Genomic DNA, 18,559 nt, shown 5'->3' with positions numbered 1-18,559 from the left:
TAGGACCTGAAGGTAGACTCTAGAAGCTCAGAGCAAAACCCTGCCAACAATGATGAAAAGAAAACAGAGTCAACATCAGTCCTACAGTTGTAAGGAACTAAATTCTGCCAACAACCTGTGAGCTTGGAAGAGGACTCTAAGATTCAGATGAGTATGCAGTCCAAGCCAGCATCTGGATTGTGAACTCTAAGCAGAGGACCCAGCTAACCCATGTCCAGACCCCTGGCTCATGCAACTGTAAGATGATAAATTTGTATTGTTTTAAGCTGTTAGGATTGTGATAATTTGTTATACAGCAATAAAAAACTAATACATACAGCAATAGAACCTATCCAAATGAAGCACAGAAATTAAGTAGTCTAACAATAAAAATGAACAGTCTCAGTAACCTATGGGATAATGTCAAAGATATACATATATATACATATATATATATATATATATATATATATATATATATATATATATATATATGAAGAGGGGGAAAGGGCAGAAAAATATTTGAAATAATAGAAACTAAAAATATATCCAATTTGATGAAAATTATACTCTGATTGATCTAAGTAGTTCAGCAAACCCCAAGCACAATACACACAGATACAATCATATAAACCGTAACCAAATTACTGAAAACCAGTAGTAAAAGGAACAATCTTTAAAAAGCAGTCAGAGAAAAAGAACATATTACAAGCAGAAGAACAAAGATAAGAAAATGGAAGACTATCTTTTTTTTGAAGACTTTTCATAAGAAACTATGTAAGATGGAAGACAAAGGACTGACTTCTTCAACGTGCTAAAAAATACATCCTCAAGCTAGAAAGGTGCTGAATGCCTTCTGGTTGCAGCAGGTGCAGCAGGACATGACCATCCTGGAGCTGGTTGTGGTGCCAGATTGTTCAGGAGACTCTATTCCCCCTCAGTCTGAATCGATCTAGATTGAAGTTCTGACTTCTGTCCAGCCTTCGTTATTCCCTCCCTGATTCTAAACTTAGCCCTCCACCTACTAGGTGTTTCTTGCAAGTACTCAAACAGCCTTTTGATATATTTTCTTTCTGCTTAGATCAGGCAAAAATAGTTTCTGTAACAACCAACTAAAAACTCTTAAAACGGGAAAAATTCTTAATTTATTTTCTACTCATCTTATTTTCTTATCATTTCAACATGGTGGGGAGTTGGGGTCAAGTTAAGTGAATACTTTTTCTAAGGCATTATAGCCATTTCCTTCATCCAAATTTAGACAGTTCTTCAAATTTTCCTTCAAAACTTCTCTCCCATCCATGATTTCCTCACCATTTCCATGTTCTTTTCATTTCTTGGCTGAATTACTGTTATGGGCTGAATTGTGTGCTCCCCAAATTCACATGTTAAAGCCCTAACCCCCAGAACCTCACAATCTGACTATACTTGGAGATAGGGCCTGTAAAGAGGTGATTAATATAAAGCCATTAGGGTGGGCTCTAATCCAATCTGACTGAAGAAGAGAAAATTTAGACACAAAGAGAGACACTGGGGGTGCATGTGCACAGAGAGGAAAGGCTGTGTGAGGACACAGTAAGAAGGAGACTATCTGCAAGCCACTAAGAGAGACCTCAGAAGAAACCAAGCCTGCTGACACACTTATCTTGAATTTCTAGCCTCCAGAACTGTGAGAAAATACATTTCTGTTTAAGCCACCAGCCTGTGATATTTTGTTATGGCAGTCTTAGTGTACTAATACAACTACTGAAAATCATAATGTAACTGGAATACAGCCTTCAGACTTAATGGCCAGTATAATGATCTTAAAAATCCATGTCACTCAGAGTTATTTGAAATCTCTCTTCCCCTCTGCCCACCAGATTTGGATAATCTTCGTTTGACCCTTCAGTTTCACAGTATGAAAGACCATTGCCTTTTATTTAATTTATTCAAATTTTGAACTTATTTCTTCATGGTCCCTGTGGATCCATTCCTGACTCTAAGTGTTGTATCGATTCAACCCTCTGCCAGCTAGTGCCCAGCATCTCAGGATCTTCACCACTGTCCCCAAGAAATTAAATTGATTTATGATTTTTGTGATGGTACCAATTTGAGGCTCCAGGAGCTGTGGAAGGAGATCGTATCACGTACTGCACAGTCCTCTGCCTTCTAATTGGCTTTTCCTTTCACATTGCACTGGCTTTCCAAGCCCAAAACTCACTGTGTGATTATCTCCACAACCTTTTGAAAATTAAATCTAGCTTCCCTTCCCCTTACTAGACCCATCTCACTTCCTCAGGCCCTGAGTTCTGCTGCTGAATAACAAACTACTCTGTTATTCCATCCCTTTACACAGAAATCTAAGCATATTGCTCCCTTGTTTCAAACCCATTTGCCATCTCCTGGCTACTTATATGCAGAGCCTAGACTCTAGTACAGCTTTCTAGGGTCTCTGTAGTTTTCTCCCTCCATCTTCCAATACACATCACACATAACTGAAGCCCCGTAGAGCACATTCAGCCCTAACAGGCATGGGAACTATTCTGTCTTGGACCTAGGTGCCTCGCCCAATGATGTCAATTGCTATGCTTTTGTCTGCGTCCTCACTGCTCTGTGGGCCAGGATTCTTCTCTCTTAGGCAACCCACAGACAGCTTTCAGTTGTCTTCAGCCCTTCTCAGAGCATGGTGCAAAGTACGTATTCAATGAATGAATATATGAACAAGTTAACAAATAAACACCATGTTCAAAATCTTCCAAGGGGTCTCACTGTTTAGACAATGAAGTCCAAAAGGAAGCCTATATCGAGGGTCATCCAGAATCTCTGCCCCGGCTACACTTTTCCATTTCTCCCTGGTGCCAACCCCCGTCCTCCACATTCCCTTGCCTCTTGTCAGAGACGTGAGAGGCAGACCCTGTGCCCTGGGGGCAATGGTTAGGAGTCGGGTAGGCCTCTGACTTTACCTTGACTGCTGGTGCTTTCCAAGGCTTTTTCTTTTTTCTTTTCTCTCCACCTGGAAGGAAGCAGACTGCCCATGAGTCTCAGAGACCTCTTCCAAAAAGTCTATAAACCGAGGCAGTAGCCAGAAAAGTAACATTATCCGGTCAAATTCTCCCTTTGGAGGGTTTGTACTTTCCCCCTTTAAAGGATAACTCACTAATGAAGAAATGATGGGAATTATGAGGTCTACACAACCACGGTATCCTCCAGCTAAAATTACTGTATTTTGCCGTGTACACTTTTTTGCCCAAATTTGTGAGGAAAAAATGAGGAGGCACTAATAGTACTAATTAGGGGTAGTACTAATTCTGTATCTATATAAATGTTTTTAAGCCTTTTATTTATGCTTATGAGCTAAGTGTAACTCTAGAAATCAATAACAATATCTGTATGCAGAACAATACCCTGGAATACAATAATCGGTTCTGTTGAACTTATGATGAACTTGCAACAGCAGAGTTCTTGGCCTTCTATGCTGTGTCAATATTGTGAATTTGTTACTGGTCATAACATTTCTTGTACCTTGTATCTGTTCTTGTGTTTTGTAATTATTTGTTACATAAAATTTCTTATACCATAATATGTTAAAAAATAAATGCTAAAATTCCTTTATAATACTAAAAACAAGTACCCAAATGTAAACAAATAAAAATTTGAATTAAAAAATTAAAACGAAAGATTTTTTTCCCCCAGAAAGTGTAGGCCAAAAACGTGAGTGCACATTATACTTGGGAGCACATTTAACATGGCAAAATACGGTACTCGACCAGGGTGTTTCCTCTCCAACCTTGAACCTTGCAATCCTGTAGGATTTGCCCTGCAAGGATTCTCAAATGTCATTTTTTTTTGGACAAATAAAAAGACTGTGGTCTAGAAAGGGACAGTGATTTTCCCAGGGTCACCCAACAACTAAGGGGCAAATTGAGGGCTATAACTCAGCCTTCCCAGTTTCTGAACCTGCTCTGCACAGTACCCTGCATGTCCGTTTCGTGGGAGGTGGGAAGATGGAGGCACTTGTTCTGGGCAACCTTCAACCCCTGTCCCCTCCCAAGTGATCCACACTGAATCCATAGTAACAGGCTTTCACTTGGCTTTCATGAGCGTCCTTCCCCTTAGAACACTGTCTGTCTTGTGCTGAGGACGTGGAAGGGGTGTGAGGAGCTGCAAGCCACATGAGAAGAAATGAGAGGTTCAGCTTATTCACCCTGTCTCCCTGAGATCTTGCCATGTGCGATTACAGGAAGAGTGTAACTGATTTTTTTGTTTTGTTTTGTTTTTTTCAACTTTCCATAAGAACCATTTATACTTTCACTTTGGGGAAAAAACATTTAAAATTACAAATATATGCTTACCAATGAAAATAAAATATGGCAACAATGAAAACTGCAGAAACACCATCCGTGAGAAGCCACATGAACATATAGTAACCTGGTGTCTGCAAAACAGAAAACAAACTGAAGTCAAAGAACTTTACAGTGGCAAGGGATTTTCGATCATATGGGCCACGTCCCTTGCTCTGCCACCTGGGCTGGGGGTGGCGAAAAGCGGCGGCAGAAGTGAAGGAAACCTTGACTGCTGTGGTGGTCTCAAACACAGAGAGTACCTGCTGCTGTCCTAACAATCACCCCTTCCATGTGGGGGTGCTCTACAAGGGATAAGACAGTCCACACCCTTCATTTCCCTTGACCCTCAACACAGAGGCCTGAGGGAGTCCCAGCGAAGCCACAGAGCAAGTCTGCTCTGGACCCAGGACTCCAGCCCAAGTTTCTTGACTTCCAGTGCTCTGTGTATTCACGCTATGGCTTCCCATCCTGGCTGTACATCCAAATCTACCTGGGCAGCTTTTAGTAATACAGGTTCCTGGGTCGCCCTACCGACCTCAGGAATTAGAATTTCTCCATTTTTAACAAGCTCCCCAGGTGATGCTGATGCAACTAGTCTGTAAGCCAGCACTTAGGAATCATTGTTCTATACCATGATGCTTCAAGTAAGCATGCTGAATTTATAATGCTCCCTAAACTAACATGCCCCCTTCTCCATGCTCCTCGCCTGAACCACCCACTTCCAAGAGCTGCATCTCCTGGGTCTTCTTGTGTGAGTTTTACAATTCCCTCGTTTGATCCTTCCTTTCCTCCCCCACTGTTCCCTCTCCAATTTTACTTGATGCTACTGGAGCTGGCACTTTTTATTCTTTCTTAGGCCATTCTCTACCTTAGCTCAAGGTCTTTCCTTGGACTGAATAATATTACCGTATTTTGCCATGTATGATGCACACTTTTTTGACCAAATTTGTGAGGAAAAACTAAGGATGTGCATTATACATAGGTAGTATGTTTTTAAATCTTTTATTTATGCTTATAAGTTAAGTGTAACTCTAGAAATCAATAATGATATCTGTATGCAAAATAATACAGATATCGGTTGGAATACAATAATCGGTTTTGTTGAACTTAATGATGAACTTGCAGCAACAAAGAGTTCTTGACCTTCTATGATGCCTAAATATCATAAATTTGTTACCGGTACATAAAATTTCTTGTACCTTGTATCTGTTCTTACATTTTGTAATTATTTGTTACATAAAATTTTTTGTACCATTATGTTAAAAAATAAATGCTAAAATTCCTTTATAATACCAAAAACAAGTACCTAAATGTAAACAAATAAAAATTTGAATTAAAAAATTAAAACAAAAGATTTTTTCCCTGGAAAGTGTGGGTCAAAAATGTGGGTGCACATTATACATGCGTGCGCATTATACATGGCAAATACAGTAATATTAATAACAACACTAATGATCATGATAATAATAACCAACAATTAATGAGCATTTACAGAAGCTAAGGAAGAGTTCTAAGTATTTTCACATCTAATCCTCATAACAGTCCTACCAGGCTCTTAACAACTTCCACTAAACTGGGGCTCTTAATGCCCTCTGGGAAACAGACTGATGCTCCAGGCCTGCTGGCCTGCTCCAGGATGCCCCCCAGGAGAGCATCACCAAGCAACACCAAGAATCAGTTGTTCTTGCTCTTCAAATGGCTTAGAACAGTTGTATTCATTGTTATAAATGTTCAGTATAACTCAATGTTACTTAAATTTGTAAAACGAGTGAAAAAAAAGTATGTCATTTTCAAGGAAACTAAGTCAATGCTTTGAAAAATTGCATGAAGACAAAGTAGGTCATTAAAAAATAAAGTGCATTTGAATTAGGTGTGTGTGAAACACTATAGGAGATTGGGGCAGGTAAATTATAAAAAGCTGGGTATAATCCTCATTCAGATTGTTTCTCCTTATGACTAAATTCTTATTCTGCTTTAAAGAAATAAAACTTAGAAATCATAACTGGTTCATCTGGATATTTAAATAAGGAAGAGAATACAGAATCCAATCAGCTGAATTAACCTCAAAGAAGAGTTTGACTCTATGTCAAAAGGTGAATGAATATCTTAAACTAAAATAAAATGTGTAAGGTGTGTGTGTGGTAGATTATACGACCACAATATTCCTCCCTAAATGCAAACCCATATGCGCTGTGACTTTGCTATTCTTCCCCATCAAGAGGTGGAATCGGGTTCTCTCCTGCCCCACCTTGAATCTGGACTTGGCCACATGACTTGTTTTGACCAATGGAATATTAGCAAACATCACACTGGGGGAATTTGAAAAGTACACGTGCATTGGGGCTTGACCTCTCTTGCTGCTGGGAACCCATGGCCACCAGGTGAACATGCTCAAGCTGGCCTCCTTGAGGATGAGTGACCACTTGGAGAGAGACCCCAGCCAGCCCAGGTAAGACCCTAGACATAGGAATGAGGCCATCCTAGACCAGACAGCCCAGCCCAGCTGGCTCAGACCACAGCAACCACTCAATCATCAAACAAAATGTAACAAATATTTCTTTCTTGTAAGCCACTAAGTTTTAGGTGGGTTTTTTTGTTTGTTTGTTTTTGTTTTATGTAGGAAAAGCTGATAGACTGCGTATCTTTTTTTATGATTCCCCACTTTTAACTTTTTCAATTAACAGACCAAAGATCAGACCAGATTGTGTTGGATAAAAGTGCTTGTATTGTACTATTATCCCAAATTTACAAATAAGCAAACTGAGGCACAGACAGTTTAACTAACATTTCCAAGTATATACAATAAGTGGTAAAGCCAAGGTGTGCGTCTGCATATTCTAACAGCAGAGTGTGGGCTGCTTGGGAAAGCCCTTGGGTTACTGGCCCCACCTCCCTAAACAAAATGACATGGGGTCCTTTAAAAAAGCCCAGGCCTGGTGTTGAAGGAAGTTTTTTTACTTATACACTCTATTTTTTGAATTTTGAATCACATGAATTGATTATCAATTCAAGTATTAAAATGAAGTTTTATTTACACTATATCCAAAGAGGCAACTGTGAGACATTACTACTTTAGAGGAACAGGGTTATGGAGGTGTCTGTGTGTAGCTTTCTAATTTATGCATTTTTGTAATGACTAAATTTTATATAATGAACAACTTTTCTTTGTAATCAATTTTTTAAATTGTTAGAAAAATATATAGTACACACGTGCAGGGGAATTGTATAAGGACAAAGAGGTGGACAGGCTTCACCTTTACAAAGGGACCTGCCATCCAAGGTTTCCTTCAGGATCATCTCCACAAAGCTGCCCAAGCCCCCGAGAAAGAAGGGAACAGAAATTTTACAATGCCACCAGAGGGCCTCAATGCACTACTGGCCGTGTGAGATGGTGCCCTTAACCTTGATCCCCTCTCTCCTGATCCTCACTCTGAACAGGTCAAAAAAAGAGGCTAGTAAGACTGGAGGTACGGAGAAGGCAACCTGAAATATTTAGGCTTCTCATTTAGGCTTCTCTGTCTAGCTTTATCTTCATTCTGAATCTTGTATCATGCACCAATGTGCAAAAATCTTCATATCTTCCAGCTTCAGTTTTCTTATGGGGTAATGATAGCGGCCAACTCAGCAGGCTCAATTACAGAATGCAGAAAAAGCACATTGCCAAGATTCAATAAACGGCAATTATTAGAAAAATATTCATTTCTCCCTGAAAATCACAGAAGGATCTGCGTGAGAAAAGGGAGAATGCCACATCTCCAGGACCACAGAAGTTTCTGCTTTTCAGTAGCTCCCCAGAGGACTGCACAGCTGGCAATGTATGGATGGGGTAGGGGACATGAATTCCCATTGTACCAGACTTGGAAGAACAACCTGGACAACTAGCTTACCATGAAGAAATAAGGGTGCTTTATCTTCCTCAGGAGCTTAACGTTATCTGTGGTCACTGAGTGAATCCTGGAGCACCACGCCAGTGAGTAGAGCCAAGGTTCATTAACGAGGTATAAGTTGATATTGATGTTAGCTGCTTTATAATCTCTGGAACAAAAACAGAACCCACAGGGGATTTAGACTTAATCTGACTCCCATCATCTAAAAGGGGGGCAGCCACCATGTTCGTGAAAGGCTGTTTACATCACCAGAAGCAGCTGGCCCTGGGACAATTTATGACACGCAGAATGGGCTCATGTTGCAACGACATAAAGGACTGGATTTAATACCCATACTAATGGTGGTATGTTAGTAAACTGGATGTCCCAAGGGGGAAAAAGGGAAGGGAAAAGGAAGGGGAGCGGAGGGGCAGGGGAGGAAAAGAAAAGCCCTATTTGTACTATTTGCCAATTTCCATGGTGTAAATACTCCTACCATAGCCAATTTCAAGCTACCATTGGTAAAACAGGTTTGCAAATTTCTAAATATTTAATAATTGGCTCCCATGAGCTGGTATGAACAGCTCCAGCACACTATTATTGGGTAGCAGCTATACCTACTTCCATCAAAGCACTTGACAACCCTCTACTCTATCTACTTTCCTATCAGTCTTCTTTACTTGAGTATAAGCAAATTAAATGCAAGGACAATGCCATTCATCACTGTATATCCAGTACCTAGCATAATACTTGCTTTCATAAATAGTAATTGAAGGAATGCATAAACGAACACCAATCTGGTGAATATTTAAATTTCAAATATAAAGAAGTTTTACAAGCACTGAGTAGGAGGAATGGAACCCAACTTTTTTTCAATGTATTAAATATCAGTAGATACTTCTGCACCGTCTAGAGAGACAGGAAGATAAGTAGAAGAATATCTAGTAATGCTGGCCAAGTTGTCATTTTCAGGGATTAAATTTCTCAGAAAATATACCATGTAAGTGCCTTCCAAACATTTTTTTTTGAAAATTGAGTTGGTATAGCATATTGGAAATAGCTCTGTACAAGTTTGAGTTTGAATCCCAGCTCTGTCATATACTAGTGTGGCATGTTCTTATGCTCAATATATAAATGTAAGATAAAAATAATAATGCCACTTTTGCAAGAGTGTTGTCCATTAGTTATCTGGTATGACTCTAAGATAATTCTACAGATCACCTAATGATAAATTTTAAAATATAAATAAGGAAATAGTAGTAAAAAGCTACTTTTTACACTTTGAAACTGACACACACAAAAAATCATATTTCTGTATGTATATGAATAATGAACATATAAAGACTGAAATTAAAAACACAATACCATTAAAAATCACCCCCAAAATTAAATTATATAAACATATATACATATGCATATATATATATACATATATATACATACACACACACACACACACACACACACACACACACACACATAAACACATAAACAACCTGGATGAATCTCAAGGGAATTAACTGTAAAAAATACAACCATAACAGGTTATGTACTTTATGATTCTATGTATGTACCAGTCTTGAAATGACAAAATTATAGAAATGGAGAAAAACGTTAAAAAACAAGACAGGGCTGTCCCCTATCACCACTGCTATTTAACATAGTATTGGAAGTCCTTGCCACAGCAATCAGGCAAGAGAAAGAAATAAAAGGCGTCCAAATTGGAAATGAAGAAGTTAAACTGTCACTTTTTGCAGATGACATGATTCTTTATATAGACAACCCTAAAGACTACACCAAAAAGTTATTAGAAGCAGTAAACGAATACAGTAAAGTTGCTGGCTACAAAATCAACACACAAAAATCCACTGCATTCCTATATACTAACAATGAAATTTCAGAAAAAGAAATTTTAAAAAAAGCAATTCCTTTTGCAATGGCAACAAAAATAATAAAATACGTAGGAATAAACATAACAAAGGATGTGAAGACCTATACACTGAAAACTATAAGACATTTTTAAAAGAAATTGAAAAAGACACAAAGAAATGGAAAGACATTCCGTGTTCATAGATTGGAAGAATCAACATAGTTAAAATGGCCATATTACCCAAAGCAACATACTGATTTAATGCAATCCCCATCAAAATCCCAATGGCATTTTTAAAGAAATAGAACAAAATATCATCAGATTTGTATGGAATCACAAAAGACCCACAATAACTAAAGCAATCGTAAGAAAAAAGAACAGTGCTTAAGGTATCACACTCCCTGACTTTAGCTTGTACTACAGGGCAACAATAATTAAAACAGTATGGTATTGGCAGAAAAACAGACACACAGACCAATGGAATAGAACTGATAACCCAGAAATAAACCCACATAAATATGGACAGATAATTTTTGACAAAGGAGCCATAAACATATAATGGAGAAAAGAAAGCCTCTTCAATAAATGGTACTGGGAAAATTGGAAAGCCACATGCAAAAGAATGAAACTAGACTCAAAATGGATCAAAGATCTAAACATAAGACCTGAAACAATAAACTGCACAGAAGAAAGCATAGGTACTAAACTTATGGAACTTGCGTTTAAAGAGGATTTTATGAATTAGACTCCAAAGGCAAGGGAAGTAAAAGCTAAAATATATGAATAGGACTTTATCAAACTAAAAGCTTCTGCACAGCAAAAGAAACCATCAACAAAACAAAGAGGCAACCAACTGAATGAGAGAATATATTTGCAAACAACACCTCCAATAAGAGGCTAATATCCAAAATATATAAGGAACTTATATATTTTGTCAACAACAAAAAGATAAACAATCCAATTAAAAAATGGGCAGAGGACATGAACCGAAACTTCTCCCAAAAAGACATACAAATGGCCTACAGATATATGAAAAAATGTTCAACTTCACCTGCTATTAGGAAATGCAAATCAAAAGCACAATGAGATATCACCTCACCCCAGTCAGAATGGCTATCATCAACAAGACAAATAATAACAAGTGTTGGAGAGGCTGTGGAGAAAAAGAAACCCTCATACACTGTTGGTGGGAATCTAAATTGGTACAGCCGCTATGGAAAACAGTATGGAGGTTCCTCAAAAAATTAAGAGTAGAATTACTATATGACCCAGTAATCCGTCTCCTGGGTATCTACCCAAAAAATCTGAAAACATTTATTCGTAAAGATATATGTACTCCGATGTTCATCGCAGCATTATTTACAGTGGCCAAGACATTGAAACAACAAAAGTATCCTTTGATAGATGATTGGATAAAGAAGATGTGGTATACACACACAATGGAATACTACTCTGCCATAAGAAAAGATGAAATAGGACCATTTGCAACAACAGGATGGATCTTGAGATAATTATGCTAAGTGAAATAAGTCAGACAAAAAAAGTCGAGAACCATATGACTTCACTCATACGTGGCAACAAAGGAACAACACAAGCAAATAAAGAAACAAACTCATAGACACAGACAACAGTTTAGTGGTTACCTGAGGGAAAGGAGAGAAGGGGAATGATAGAAGAGGGTAGAGAGGGTCAAATAACACGGTGATGGAACGAGAACTGACTCCGGGTGGTGAACCCATAATGAATATACAGATGATGTATTATAGCAATGTACACTTGAAATCTATGTAGTTTTGTTAACCATTGTCACCCCAATTAATTTTTAATAAATAAATAAAAAAAGATACGGAGAACAGATCAGTCATTGTAAGGAGTTAGGGTCTGAGGGAAGGGAAAGGAAATGAAGATAATTTCCAGAGCACAGCATGTAAGGATGTTGATGATAAAAGCAGCAGCTAACATTTATTGTGTTCTTAATATTTGCCCAGCATTTTACTATGTGCAAAATATGAAGTAACTCATTTAATCATTTAACCATTGCATCAGATTACTGTTATACTCAATTTACAAATAAGAAAACTGACAATTAGAAACGTGTCCAAAGTCTTATGTGTAGCTGATGGGTAGCCAGGATTTATAAAAGAGCCTGTAGTCTACCAACCACAGAACCTGACACATAATAAAAGTTCAACAAATAGAAGGTATTAAAATTGTTTCTCAACTTCTAGATTAATCTAAATTATGATTCAGAAGAAAAGGAAATCATTTAGAGCCATTTTCTCTTAGAAAAAAATTAAAACAAAAACAAAAACAGAAGAACACTAAAAATACAGGAGTAGCTGGGCAAAGAGAAATCTGGTTGGGAACTAGAGGTAAAACACAATTTTCCAATGCTAAAAAATGACGTATTTTATAAACCACACCATGGCCAAGAAGCAGGAAAAGCAGGAACAGAAACAGAGGTGCATCCCACAGCTGAGTTCACAGCTTGAGATGCAGAAAGGTATCTAGAGGAATTTTTATTAAGCCCAAGGAGATTTTGGATACACAAGGAAGACATTGTCTTGGAAACATTTAGAATGATCTGAAAACATTTTAAAATCTAAGATAAAGGAGATATGGATTAAATTAAGCAGTGATTAATAACAGTTAAGTTTGGAAAAGTTACCATTTTATTCCCAGGTGCTTTTAATTCCGAAAATCTGTCTCTAATTATATGTTTATAAATATGGTGGTTAATAATTTTAGTTTCTTCTCATGCTTGGCTGTTTTAAGTTTTTTAAAATAATGATTTAGCAATGTTCTTAATTATGCCTATAAGAAACCTGACTATGTAGATTACAAAGCTATTTGTGAGGTACTGCAATCCATCTGGTAATGGCAGGAGAAAAGAAACATCTTTTTGAGTTCTGACTTTTCAATGATCACCTTATGTAAAACCAAAAACGCCAAGCACACCAAACGTGTGTGTTGAATGATGAGAGAGTAAAGCACAGAGGAGAAGGGGCAGAAGACTATGTTCCAGGGACATAGTTTATACTCAATAAATGTTTGTTGGCAGAGGGAGGAAGGGAGAGAGAGAGGAAAGGGCAAGGAGGAGATAGTAGGGGACTCCAAAAAGATAGCCACACAGAAATCCTGAGATGAGAAGGGGAAGCTAAGTAGCTCAGTTAGCATGCAGGTTTTATGCGAGTAAGGCAGCACATGCCGAGAGTGAGGTGGTCAAACACTTACCTCAACCCACTGTAGAACAACCTCTTGTAGTCAACATTTATTTTAGTGATATTTTCTTTTGCAAGGCGTTCAATGGAGTATAACCGACCCACTTGCTGAAAACCAGGAGCTTTCAACTTGACGAAATGCCTATCAAAAGCTGTCAACCAATAAATCTATAAGGAGAAACAGGACGTCTTTCAGTGGATAATCAACAATCTAGGTACACACAGCCCCATGTAGAATAGCTGGAGCCCCATTCCAGCACTGGTAACAGTCTATAGGGAGCAGAGAGAGATTCTAACCCTTGGCCTAATATTGTCTAATGAACTCTTATAATGAGGCTTTCATCAGGTTGTTCTGGAGATGAGTTTTCTCAGGTAACATCATGGGTCAAGGCCCATTGTGTGCAGATAGCCTGACACCAGCCAAAGTGGATGAGGCTTTGGTAGGAGTGGATGAAAGGTGGGAATCATAAACATCTCCTCCTCTGGCTCAAAATCATCTTTGAGGGGGCTCATTTCCTGACAACAGGGAATGCTATTATGACTCATCCGTGAAAATAGCTCCATTGGCAAAATAACACATACTTGTTTCACTCGTAGCACTCTTCCATATTCTGAGAATTGAAGAGATTTAGAATGATTGACTATCCTAATGCAGAGAGTTGCTTCTGAAAAATATGATGAACAAATCTCTGCTCAAATAAGAACCAGCTGTTCTTTCCACATCATTAACTGAAGCCACGTCCTCAAAGCCTTAGTGTTCCCCAGGCTCCTTCTAATAGTTCTACGTTGGTGATGGCCCAGGTCACATCATGTAGTCATTACACACATTCCTTTTTAACAGAGTGCTGATATTTCATTTGGTTTGGAATAGCAAACAGCCTCAATGTTTTTCCCCACTGAGATAAATATAAGTGGATCATTCTTAGATTGTCACATATGAGCAATAATCTCCATTTCTATAGGGAGTAAATTTATTCAAGGATCTCAGGGAAGATCTACAAGACAGGGCAGGTCCAACTGTTGTGCTCCTGGGACAGGCTACCCGCCTCCCAACCTCTACCATCAATACTGAGATAGACGTACCAGATGTTGCTCAATTTTAGACTCAAGGATCACTCTTACTACCCGGCGGACAAATGTGTTTCTGAGCGGATGTTTTGGTGGAGGGGCGTTCAGATCAAATATCACAAATTTTTTCTCCTTCTTTGCAAGTTCCAATAAGTCACTTAGTTTTGGAATCATCTGATGTCTTGCTTTTTCTCTGTCAGCCTTTGATAAGGGTTTCATGTTGTAAAACGGTTTGGACTAAAAATAAATAATCAGAGAATACACTGGCTCCTATTAAAAGCATTTTCCAATCCTCCTGCTATACAGCCCTACAACCAGCCCTACCGCCATGTTGCTCCATTATCATTGAACCCACCGGGCCCTCTGAAGTACTGGTCCTGAAATAAGAGTTGCCAAGAAGAGAAATTAAATGTAATCTTCATAAGGTAATAAGGGTATTTGGAATGATTTTGTCTATTACTGAAGAACCTGTTGTATTTGCATTGAAAGACCTTCATGTTCCTGTCTTGACCTTCCTTTTCAGCCTTTTTTTCTATAACACAAGGTAATATAATCCCTTTTTGGTTACACTGGCTTCCACCATTTGCTCTCACTGTTCTAGTTTTGTGTAATACAAAGAAAATAGGCTTTGGCCTGTTAAAATCCTACCCTCAACTTGCAAAGCCCAGTTCAAATGCTACCACCTTCATGAAGCCTTCCTTAAATATTTCTGAACTAGAGACTTTGATGGTGTTAAACTCCAATGGCCCATTTTTGTGCCTCTGTAATTGTATGTCTCATTCTGCTTTATATATACAGTTATTTGTATATATCTTAGACCAGATTCAAATCCTGACTTCATATGCTTCTTGCTGTGTAACCTTAGTAAAACCATTTAAATTCTCAAAGTCTTCATTGCCCAAACTGTAAAATGGGGAAGGAGGGAGTCATCTATGTATTTCTCAAGATTATTTTGAAGATTAAATATTATAAAATAATTACAGGGTGTAGGAGCATGTCTGGGACATAGAGAAGAGTACAAGTCACTTAGTTCCCTAACTTGCTACTGCTTCAACTGGAGTGTAACTGCCTCACCGTAGGGACTGTTAATTTTTCTTTGCAATAAAAAGCATTTCATCTTATACCTCAGTCCATACATATATCAGCTATATTAAAAGTAGTAGATGGCTACTTTTATTGTCATTTACCAATTACAGGCCATTTGTACATGAAGTTAGTGGTAAAAGGCTTTCTCTCAGGAGAAGCAAGCACTAGCCACCTCACATTTTCTTAAGACTCAAGTAATCTCTCTTGTTCTCTACACAACTTTATCTTCGTTCTCATTCTCACCCTTTCTATTTCTTCTTCCCTTGAGTTCCTAAACAAGCTGCTCTTTCTCACCTTTTTCTTAGGGAAGAAACAATCACACTGCACGGTATCTCCATGCCTCACCAGAAGGCAGATCATAGAAGCAGAACTGAACCATACTCCAGATCTGAGTTGAGGTCTATAATGGAGGATTTAATTCATCCTCAGGATAGAAATTCACTTCAGGATTCAAGATTTTGTTAGACTCTACCAGATCTAGACCAACTGATTCATTTCATTGTTAAAAGAACAGAACGGCAAAGATCAAGAGAGGATTTAAATAACTTAGCTGTGCACATTTTTTAAATGTCCCTGAATGGGCAAAAAGAATAGCAAATGCATTATACGAGGACATTTATGAAGTCTTTCTTTTAAAAATAAATTGGACAAGAAATTCAAAATAGCAAAAATAATAAAGATTAATCAACAGGAGAGTTTAAAACTAGACTCCAGTAAGCTTTACATGGTGTTGGGGGAGGGGAGGTTATCTAACAGCTGAAGTAAATGTCTTTTTTTGTATCAAAAATAGGGGAGTTAGTCAGAAAAATAATCTGGAATGGGACAATGGCAGTTTACACTATCTCCAACATGTGGTTGAACACTTTCAAAAAGCCCAAGGAAGAAACAAGATAGAAATGACAACTCCTTGGTTCTCTATGTTTGTGCTTAGAGAAATTACAAGTAGAAGGGCCATTGGATGATTCAATGTATCATACTGTTTAAGAAATAGGAAAATTAATCAAAATCTGCCCAATAATGCCACTTAAAGGAAACCACTCACCAGACAATTTGAGGAGAAGTATCTGGAAATAGAGATGAACAACAATACGGTTTACTGTTGAAACAGGTGCCACTAACTTTACTATTAACCCCACTACCATGGAAAGTTGGATTGCTCAGAGTATGAATACCACTGAATCAGTAAGAAGTTCTAACAATCTGAAATCCTTTTCCATGTGCCGTAAGTATAAAGGTTATTTTGAGGCCATTGTCTGAATACTCCTTCTCTATGGCACTTTCCTACAAATTTCATCATTAAGAATCTACTTCACAAGAAGCACCACCAGAAGAAATGTACCACAGACAAAATTTTCAGGGATCAAAGATAATTCTACTGCACGATATCAAATTATAGCTATGGTATTAGTATAGTGATTCAAAATATAACAAATAATTGATCATGGTACCAGAACTCCTGCGGGGGAAAGAGGCAGAATAATTGGAGTGAAACCCATGAGACTCTAGATTCACTCTGTTGATAGCGTTGCCTAAAATCCTCTCAGTAAGCCAACTTATGACAGACTTGATATAATAAGGATTAATTATCGCTTGCATTAGTCCAAGCAATATGTCTGTTTCACCTGCTTTAAAAAAACCCAAAACTGAGATGGTGAGGATAAAGGTTCATCCAATACCTGTGAGCTATTAACCAGAGTCACACCTCATTTTCTAGTACTGCCTAACCCATTACACTCTCTTGGTCCAATTTCTACTTTCTTTTGTGTCCTTGCTGATGAAGATAGTCAATATTTATTGCCTTCACTAGGGAAAAATCAACAATTTACCTGGAAAGTTATGCTTCAGGCATTTACTGACAGTCCATGCTACTCCTTTCAAGCCAAACCAAGATCTTAAGGATATGCAGCAACCCATCTTGAAATTCTCAGATTGATTCAACAACCCTATTTACAAAACTTCTAAGGAGAAATCTTAATTCTACAAAATAACAGGTCATTATTCAGGGTTAATGAAACTTATTCTGTCAAGGGCCACATACCATATATTTTTGACTTTGGGAGACATAGTCTCGTTCACAACTATTCAATCTGCTTGTATATAATTCATAAGTGAATGATAATGGCTGTGTTACAATAAACTTTATTTATGAACACTGCAATTTGAGTTTTATATATTTTTACACATCATGAAATATTATTCTTTTGTTTTTTTCCCCCCCACCATTTAAAAATGTAAAAACCATTCTCAGCTCACAGGCTGTACGAAAACAGCCAGTGGGCTGGATCTGGACAGCAGACTGCAGTTTGCCAACCCCTGACCTACGCCATGATATATTGGCTAAGAAAGGATATTAAGCAAATGAGAGATTATAAATTATCCAAAATTATCCAAGGCTGACCACTGAAGACAATTAAGATGATTTCTTGGATAAACTGGGTCTTCTAAAGTATAGGTAGCAAGCTTTTTTGAAATAGGCCACTATGTGATTTGACTTAATCAAACATATTGGAACCATTCTCATGAAACACAGAAACCAAAAGACCTTCAGTGATTTCAAAATATTTCTTCAACAAACCTGTTTGCTGATATTCCGTATCATCATAAACCTTTCTTTTTGAAAGTACACAAAAGGAGAGGCCACGGTCTACGGGCATTAACTCAACAGCTTGGCATACATCAAAGACACTGCTTTTTATTGTCTATCCCCTGATCCAGCAGCAAGGCGCTTTATCTTTCCTCAGAAAAAAAAAAAAATGCAGTCTTGGCTAAACTAGTCTAAGAATTTTCAGATCCTGTATTAGGTTCACATTTCTACTTTATGGTACCACATTCAATACAATCCCTGTTGTTAACTTAAAATGTGCAATATTTTTATGTTAGTTGATTAATACCACACACTTTCTCTTTCTCAAATGACCATTCACCAATGTAACACTTTTAATACAGCAACTGTGTTATCTTTACCAGGGAAGGAAAACTCATGATCTCTGTACTTAGAGGACTACCCATGCCTGCAACAATTCTTTTGGATGCTCTTATACAAAATCTTGATTTCATATTGTTTATTGATAGCTTTTATTTTTAAAAGATGGTAATAGGCTGATTATGTGATACTTTTTCTAGATTCTCTTATAGAATCTAGAATCT

At 37.8% G+C, this 18,559-nt stretch overlaps 1 protein-coding gene across 1 annotated transcript in view; it reads right to left on the bottom strand.

The window, feature by feature from the left end:
* Positions 1 to 2,892: 2,892 nt before the first annotated feature.
* The window catches only part of GDPD4 (glycerophosphodiester phosphodiesterase domain containing 4), a 47,695-nt gene continuing 32,028 nt past the window's right edge, over positions 2,893 to 18,559 (bottom strand). Inside the window, exons 11-15 of the mRNA XM_074337077.2 lie at positions 14,342 to 14,563; positions 13,272 to 13,426; positions 8,189 to 8,336; positions 4,311 to 4,393; positions 2,893 to 2,971 (exon numbers count right to left, since the gene is read on the bottom strand). Of these exons, the coding sequence (XP_074193178.2) occupies positions 2,893 to 2,971; positions 4,311 to 4,393; positions 8,189 to 8,336; positions 13,272 to 13,426; positions 14,342 to 14,563 (687 nt within the window). The remainder of the gene's footprint in view (positions 2,972 to 4,310; positions 4,394 to 8,188; positions 8,337 to 13,271; positions 13,427 to 14,341; positions 14,564 to 18,559) is intronic.

The sequence above is a fragment of the Rhinolophus sinicus genome, chromosome 14 (assembly GCF_057876585.1).
Source record: "Rhinolophus sinicus isolate RSI-liver-muscle chromosome 14, RSI-T2T, whole genome shotgun sequence".
Taxonomy (NCBI): Eukaryota; Metazoa; Chordata; class Mammalia; order Chiroptera; family Rhinolophidae; genus Rhinolophus; species Rhinolophus sinicus.
This window is presented reverse-complemented; position numbering and strand designations above follow the sequence as displayed.